General features: G+C 29.9%; 2 protein-coding genes across 5 annotated transcripts in view; one reads left to right on the top strand and one right to left on the bottom strand.

Moving 5' to 3' along the window:
• LOC108746866 (dynein heavy chain 1, axonemal-like) overlaps positions 1-8,715 on the bottom strand; it is a 94,175-nt gene that overhangs the window by 33,711 nt on the left and 51,749 nt on the right. For all 3 annotated transcript variants that reach the window (XM_018483909.1, XM_018483910.1, XM_018483911.1), the window contains 2 exons: positions 1,455-1,609; positions 401-640 (listed from right to left, as the gene is read on the bottom strand). In XM_018483909.1, the coding sequence (XP_018339411.1) occupies positions 401-640; positions 1,455-1,609 (395 nt within the window). The remainder of the gene's footprint in view (positions 1-400; positions 641-1,454; positions 1,610-8,715) is intronic.
• The window catches only part of LOC108746869 (thyrotropin-releasing hormone receptor-like), a 33,829-nt gene continuing 30,324 nt past the window's right edge, over positions 5,211-8,715 (top strand). Inside the window, exons 1-2 of one of the 2 annotated variants that reach the window (XM_018483916.1) lie at positions 5,211-5,262; positions 7,042-8,253. In XM_018483916.1, the coding sequence (XP_018339418.1) occupies positions 7,375-8,253 (879 nt within the window). In that variant the 5' untranslated portion in view covers positions 5,211-5,262; positions 7,042-7,374. Of the gene's footprint in view, positions 5,263-6,890; positions 8,254-8,715 lie in introns of both variants that reach the window. The other variant, XM_018483915.1, reaches the window with a different exon arrangement.

Genomic DNA, 8,715 nt, shown 5'->3' with positions numbered 1-8,715 from the left:
TTAATTATATATTTTATTAATAATTTTGTAATTAATGACTATTGTGTTTTGTTAGATTTTCTCTGTCAGATAATTTCTTTAGTACTCATTAGTCATCACGATTAAGATATACTCAAATCACATAAAAGTTTTGCATAATTCTTCTCGTCTCTATTAATAATTATAAGTTTTATTTATTGTCAATTTGAATTAAAGCAGATAAATTTAATAGAAAGAAAATCATATTCTAAATATTTTAAAAATAGACAAAATATTTGTACCATTTTCAGTAATATACATTTCAATTAACGGTACAAAAAAGTTAGAAAGAGGAAGATTAGATTTGCAGTTTAATATGTATATTAATATTAATCGTTCTTCTGCAACTGTTAAGAAACTATTTATAACATTTTTTTATTACCTTGAAACTGTAGCTGGTGAGGCTGCTCGAAGATCTGATACTTCAAACATTATAGTTTGAGTTGGTAGTAGTTTTATCATTTCCCCCGATGTGAGACAAAGCTTTTTATTATCGTCCAGAACAGTATTCAAATTCTCGATCCATATTGCATCGACTGGTCCATCAAAAATATACCACCGTTTATCGCAATCTGCCGTTGCTATATCCGTTCGTATTAAAGTTGGTAATATTCCATCTGTCCTACAAATCGGACGTGTGCATTCAATATCCCAAATTTCGTGTCTATTTTAAAGATTTTCTGGTTTTATCGGTATTATATAGAATTTCATATTAGTAACTAAATGGGTCATCATATAAATATGTTTATAGATTATATATTAATTCAATTGTGTAATAATCCAAGAGAATTTATTATAATACATATAAATATATAAATATATAATATATATAAATGTATTTTTTAGCAAATATTTTATTAAATTTAGCACATTAAAAAAAATTATTTACAATAAAACTAAAAAATAGATCTAATTACAAGATATCCTGCAAACTCTACGATCTCGCAAATTTTGCGGAAAAGTTTCAATAAAATAATTTTTTGGATTAACAAACGAAACTTTTACTGACGATTACTGATTGACGACCAGGTTATAATCTCGATAATATCCTTTTTTTTCTCCTCTTTCCTTTTTTTATTTTCCTTTGTTACATATAAACATAATGGAAAAAGTTTTATTTAAATAAAACTTTTTTCAAAGACATTAAATAAAAGTTAGGTAAAAAATAAAGAAAAATATTTAAAAAAAAACTTTACAATTATCGATTTCTCATCAATGTGAAACTTGTAATTGTAATGTTTTAATAAAATTTTGTTTTAAATGAAAAATGTTATAAATTTGTTGTTATATATCTTAAAAATTGTTCAAGTTTAAAAGCTTGCGTTTATAATTTTAGCACATAATGCAGAGCATGTATCTAACAATAATTTTAAATTAAAGTTCTGTAATTTCGAAATTTTACTCTTTAATATAATATTAGGCGATATGTTATTTACCATTCATGTGTATCGAGATCGTACTCGCCATACAGTTGTCTCATTGTTATAGCCTTCGGATTCAATGCATACGTAATAACTGTTGTAAACGGCTTGCCATTTGGTTGCAATTGACCTTTCAAACTTGTACATGTGTGCTTTAGGACTTCGTAACACTGAAAAAATTCAGATATTATTTCATTACTATTTCTATTAAAACCTGTATTTTTATTTTATATATAAAAGAGCAAAATAAAAAATTTATATTTTATTTAATACATCCAAAAAGGCTTTATCAATATGTTCTTGTTTCTTTGTTAATATCAGTCAGTAATGTATCAAACTAGAGAGAGAGAGAGAGAGAGAGAGAGAGAGAGAAAGCTGTAAACCAAAAGCGTTTATCGCAACAAATGTCTATGCGCATCAATGCTGTACGTGAATGCTATTCAGAAATAGAAATTCTCAGTACACAGTAAACTGCAAAATAGTTTGTACTACGTTTGTCATGCCATATTCGAAATTTGGTTTGGTTTGGATTGTGTGCAAAGTTTGTTTTCAAGTTATATCCGTTTCCACATTGCGCTGTTAGTCTTATTGTTCAGTACATCAAATAACACATAATATTATATTATCCTATTTCTCAAAACTAATCAAATACAGAAATAGAAATTCTCAGTACACAGTAAACTGCAAAATAATTTGTACTACGTTTGTCATGCCATATTCGAAATTTGGTTTGGTTTGGATTGTGTGCAAAGTTTGTTTTCAAGTTATATCCGTTTCCACATTGCGCTGTTAGTCTTATTGTTCAGTACATCAAATAACACATAATATTATATTATCCTATTTCTCAAAACTAATCAAATACAGATTGCATAAATATTTTACCATAGCAAATCTTAATTTAAGACAACTTTTATGTGGTAATAATAGGTGGTATAAAATGGTATTTTCTTTTTTATACAAATATTAATTTAACAACTGTTAAAATTTTCATTTATATAACATATAATATAACTTATTAAACAAATGTAATTTGTAGCGGATGCAGAAGCTAGCAAACTGTTATTGCTCAACAGCGTCGCACTAAAATTACATTACTAACGAAGCCATCGAAAACTAACGTAAGGGTTGTGATTGCATAGATGATTAAGATTGTGTTTAAATAAAAATACATATATGTTAAACAAATATATTAATTTAAATGTTATTTTTTAGAGTCAAGCAATATATATTAAAATAAATAATATAGTTTTGTATTTTTCTCAATAATACATTATAATATTTGACTCTTAAAATTTCTATAAAACCTAACAAAAAAATTATATCCAATAGAATTTAAATATAAGACGTCGTCTTTTTCCGTAAATTCAAAAATCGAAGTTATTATGTTTGTTACATCGGAAATAAAATTATTATTAATTTTTATGTACATATTTTATTTTTGGCTTAAAATTAGTCGATAAAATCGAAATAATATATTTATGTGTCCTTTTTCTTTTTAAAAGAATGTTTAGTAATCATTGAAGATCTTTTATTTATTACAGAAAGTTAACTTAATGTTTCTCAGCAAAATGAATTTAATGCAGTTCGCATTATCGATTATCAAGTTTGTGAAAAAGCTGAGCATTTACTAATGTTTGCTAATGTAATAACGGTAATCAATAACTCATGCATAGTTAAACATATTCAACATTTGATAGATATCATGCGTTCATATAGAAATTATTGGAAATGTAGAAGATAAATCTATTAAGAGATTTGTTACATGAAAAGAATGGTTTTGCTAAAATACTTAAAAAATTAGCTAAATAAGATAGATCTGCAGAAAATAATTTTGTTCGACATCAAAATAATTGTGTAAAATGCTCAAATTAATCAAGTGTCAAATTAATTAAGTGTTGAAATGTCAAAACTTTTTGCAAAATTACTCATGCTTGAATACACTACATAATTATTTTAATAGTCTCACAAAAGTATTTTGGATGTATATTTAGCTAAAATTTAAATTTTTAGCAAAACTGTTAGATTTTTTCGTATAGTTCCATAAAAAATGTAATGATTTAATTTCAGTTTCTATAATGTATCCAATATCTGATTTTGAAAAATTATATTATAAAGAACCGGTATTTGTTGCATTCACAAATTTTAACATTAAATATTTAAGCTTTAAATCGAACGAAATTGCGAAACAAAATTCTGTTAAATTAAAATTGATGTATCATTTACTAAAATATACTTATATTCCAAACATTCTGTAAAATATCGTCGATTTATAATATAAAAACTTATTAAAGCTTTTAGCAAATCTGTTTTGATAAAACCTGCGCGTTATTAAACAAAAATTTATTCAAATAGGTCATTTTTAATACTTCTCCTAATATAGAGACGCGCAATAGAAATACCAGAAAATTTCACGTAGATGATGATGAGGAATCTTTTACGACTCAAAAAAACTCAATTTATCTCTAATCGAAATTCAAATGAGATGCTTTTCACGTAGAACTTATAACAGTATTTTTTTCATACGTCAATATTAAAATATTTTGCTTATCGAAAATCTAATTACATATTTTCGCTTATGCGAAGATATTGAAGATTCTTTAAATCACAGTGCCACGATAGTTTCCGATTTTATCTAAAATTAAATACGTATATAGTACGAATCTTTTTCTCTCGTTATTATTTTCTGAAAATCGTGAGACGTGTAATAGTGCGAAATCCAACGACGCTGGCGACGTCGATGTCAGCGGCGTCCGTCGAGACGCCGGCAGGATCTCTATAAAGCGCATGCGGCGAAACTTTTTGGCTGGCACAGATGCGTTCGTAGAGTGGTCCGCTCCCCCAGTTTACCCGTCGACGTTTCTCAACGCACGACGCGTACATTTTCCTACGTTTTGACAGTTTTAATTAAGTGTAAAAATTGTGAAATAAATTTTTCGCACACGTGGCGTTTGGTGGATCGCATTTTAAAACTTATACCACTTTTTACTGCAGCGTTGATTCCTTGTTAGGGAATCAAAGGGGTTTAATTTCGCGAGGAAATAATTAAAAGATTTTTGGACGTTCCATTTGTGTAAGATAAATTTAAATACAAAAAGTGCAAATTTTAGAATAAATGCTGTTTTTATCCAATTTTTTGAAAATTTAGTTTTTTTAAATCAAGGCTTTGAATAAACGATAGTTTAATTATTGCATCGATAAAACCGACAGTAAATTTTCAGTGATAAATAAAACGTACATTTTCAAGCGTTTTTTGCGACTTTTCTTCAATTTGAACGGAAATTACGGATTTATTACATTTTCTAGTTACGATTAAAGCTACAAAAAAATTTGAATATCGGAAATCTTTTGACAAGATTTTAATCGTACAATTTCAGTATCAAGGAAAAGAAATCGGGTTTTCAGCTATTAGAGGGATTAAGAATCGATAGAAAGGAAGGAGACGACCTTTTGTGGAATTTTAATCAAATCATGAAAAAATATCGTCTGATAAAGTGACGGTGAAAATTCTTGAATGTATCTGCGATAATGCTGTGCAATGTGCTACAACAGGAAGATATATTATATCTTTAATCTTCGTCTGTGAATTTTCTACGTGTGGTGACGGACAAGAAAATGAGAGAAGGCAAAATTAAAATGATAAAAGTGTGTGGAGAAAATTAAATACTAGAAATGATCTTATATTCTCTGTAATACATGACTTAAAAGTGCCGCTGGTAGTTTTATATCTTCTTTGCTTAAAATTATATTTTCTATTTAAAGAACGATATACTTCGTATGTTGAATGATACATACGTTTGAATTAATAATACAATTTAATTAAACGGTAAGTCAAATGCCTGTAAAAAATCGAATGACGTAAATGGTTTTATTCTTTATGACACACGATTTAAAAGTGCCGCTGGTAATTTTATATCTGTCTTGTTTAAAATTACATATATTTTCTACCTTATTAATTAACTTAAGCTATAAATATTAATTTAACAATTTGATAATAGCTTAATGACGCGAAAAATTCAATAATCCGAAAAATTCAACAGATATAAAATGTTTATATAAAAATTACTTTAATAGATATTAAAGTTTAAGTATAATTTAAAAGATATGAGTATAAATCAATACTGTATCTTTTCAATATGTATAACATTTGGAGAAATATTGAACTCTTTTAAATTACAATTGTTGAGCCAAACTATGTATTGGAGATTCGAAATCTAAAGTTGAACGAATAACGAAGTAAACTGTACAATGAAATTGCATTCTTGCGGATACGCTGTTTATCAACTCTATACCACATTTTCGCGTTTATCCCGCGATCAAGTAATGTTATAAGCTGCGAGAACAGCTTTTAATGTGTTAAACGTATCAATCTATAATAAGTATCGTGCAAAATAAACAAAAAGCAATAGTTAATTTAATTAAGAAATCAATTATAGAATGCTATTAAGCGTACTGTTAATGCATTACGTTTTCCTTTTACACCACGTTAATGAAAATGTATTGAATTGCGACCGATAAGGCGTTTTTGTTCGTATTAATATAGTACGTTATGTGGATCATAAAGGTTTCGTATAAAAGATGAACTCTGTATTATATGAAATTTTGCGCGTGAATTATTGTCATCCACTTGTATTTAAATCCATTTCGATAATTGCTTTTGATACCATACTCTACTTGCAAATTGCAAGTCAATTCAATCAACTTACATATTATACGGTTTAATGTGTGGAATTAACATGGATATCGAATTTATGTTAAAACTGTATCATCAGAGCACTATCTATTAAGACACAACTCAATAACTTAACATGTTATGTTGAGCTTAACTGGCGTGAATATAATGACTTCGCGATTTCCTCAAAATTGAATTAGCGCACGCTTTGGTGAAGCCAAACGATGAACACAAATTACCTATCGTGGAATCCGAAAAATAGCCAGTAAATTTGCGGTTAAATGGAATTGAATCTAATTGCGAACGGAATGCACGCATGCGAAATTGCATTGTTGAAATGCATGCAGTTGCGAACGTAATTGAATCGAATGTAATCAAACTTAAAGTGTAAACGATTCATTATGTCACACTCAAATGGACGTTTAGACAGAAAAAATATTTGCTGAACGAAAACAAATGTCCGAACGCAATTCTGCGCTCAATACCGATGGTCCGTGTCAGCGACGTTGGAAAACCTCCAACCAGCCGCACGTTTGTCCGAAGCGGAATGCGTTCGCGTTGCAATCAGCGTATCAGATCAAATAACCTTTTAATTCTAATATTGTGGATTTTTTTTAAAGCCAATTAGATAAAGATGTGCAGATTTTGATGCAAATCAAACATCTAATTTCCGATCTAAATCTGTCAGTAATATTACAGGCTATTATTTATATTAATTGCTTACAAATTTAAAAAAGCTTTATTAAGTTTTTGTTATTTATCGCTAAATAATTTTTACACAGCGTTACATTGGACACTTGTGAATTAGAAAGAACAGAGAATCTTTGTCGACTAACATGTTATAGTGCTTATTACGCAGGACTCGAATATTTAACATAATTCTGCGTGGAACATTATTGTGGTTTATGTCAACCATATCTATGACTTTGACAGGCCTTCGTCAAACGCGCAATATATGCGACCTTATCCAACAAATTTTATCAAATTGACATGTGAATTATGTGCTCCGAAAAAAAACTGGGAATTCTCGATGGACAATCACTTTGCCTATGGCATTCGATTCCATACTCTGTGATCTACACTGGCCTGGTCTATATTAATAACGACGTTATATCAATGAATCTGGAGAATGGCGAATAATATTGCAATGTGTTTTTTAAACTGGTGTATTTTGCACATTGCGACCAATTAAGCTGATTTCTTGGAACGACGAGCAACGAAGGAAGTTTTTTTTCTGTCAATATTATCTCACAATCGAGAGCAATCATGTTCGTGTTTCAAAAATTATGGAGTAAAGATTTGAGATGTCAACAAATACCGGGAACGATCGGCGGCCTATCACGATTCCGAAGATCAGCATTGCCGACGGACTGGTCGAACCTAACATTCTACGATTATCAAAATCACACTTTTGACATGGTTTTCGACATAGAAGAGGAATCGGATAGCTTTTGCCCCTCGCTCTACTTTCTTCTGGATTTCTGCCATCTGTACTACATACCATCCATTATCTTACTGGGCTTGGTAGGCAACCTGTTGTCGTGCGTGGTTTTCCTTAAGACGCATTTAAAGCTACGCAGCTCCAGTTACTACTTGGCGGCATTAGCAACCGCCGATTTTAGCTTTCTCATGTCCCTGCTTCTCGTCTGGCTTAATAGCACGATCGGATGGAAAGTCTTTAACAATAATGGCTGGTGCGAAACTTTGGTGTACGTAAGCGCAGTTTGCAGTTCACTTAGTGTCTGGCTAATCGTCGCCTTCACCGTCGAGCGATTCATCGCCGTACAGTATCCACTGCATCGACCGCATATGTGCACCGTAGCGCGTGCAAAGACCATCATTCTGATATTAACGATCCTCGCCTTAGTCAGTCACTCGTACTCCTTCGTTACTGCTGGGGTGGTAAAAAATCAGGGCGGAGACGAGGTATGCGAATTGAAGATTGAATACCTAGAAACTATGCAGATCATTAGCATTATCGACAGTATAGCGAGTCTGATCGTGCCACTTGTACTCATCATCGTGATGAATACCATGATTATGAGAAATCTTCTGAAGTTTGGCAGGCGATTCAATCAGGAGCCCGGTTACACTGCAAATTGTCCCAACAGGGAGAAATCTGACATCAATCTTAATCAAATCCCGGTAAGTTTCCTTCCTGGAGAACTTCTGTTCAAAATTGTGTTTTGATGTTTTATATGCATGCAACTAATTCGCGTATATGCTATTAGCGACATAGATTGTTTTCTTTTTATGCTGTCTCCTATAGATTGCTTTTCTTTCATAAAGAAATTTTATCTTATATTAAGTTGTATATTGTAATATCGTAGCATAATAACTTTATTGTAAGGAATTTTAATTCGTTATACACATTGATTAAAGTTTTTTCCTTTCTTTTACATTATGTAATACTTTTATATTAAAAAATTATGTATGTTAAATGAATATTGCATATTGATTTTTCTTTAAAACATTAATAATACTTATATTAACATTATTATATAAATGCATTTTGTTAAATTTTGTTGATGTTGAGATTAATCCAAGATAATTATAATTATTTGTAAGCAAGTATAAAGAAATTAGATAGATTAATTAATTTTTATT

The sequence above is a fragment of the Trachymyrmex septentrionalis genome, unplaced genomic scaffold (genome assembly GCF_001594115.1).
Source record: "Trachymyrmex septentrionalis isolate Tsep2-gDNA-1 unplaced genomic scaffold, Tsep1.0 scaffold19, whole genome shotgun sequence".
In the NCBI taxonomy this organism is placed as follows: domain Eukaryota; kingdom Metazoa; phylum Arthropoda; class Insecta; order Hymenoptera; family Formicidae; genus Trachymyrmex; species Trachymyrmex septentrionalis.
The sequence above is the reverse complement of the archived record's forward strand: the minus strand, read 5'-3'. Positions and strand labels throughout refer to the sequence as shown.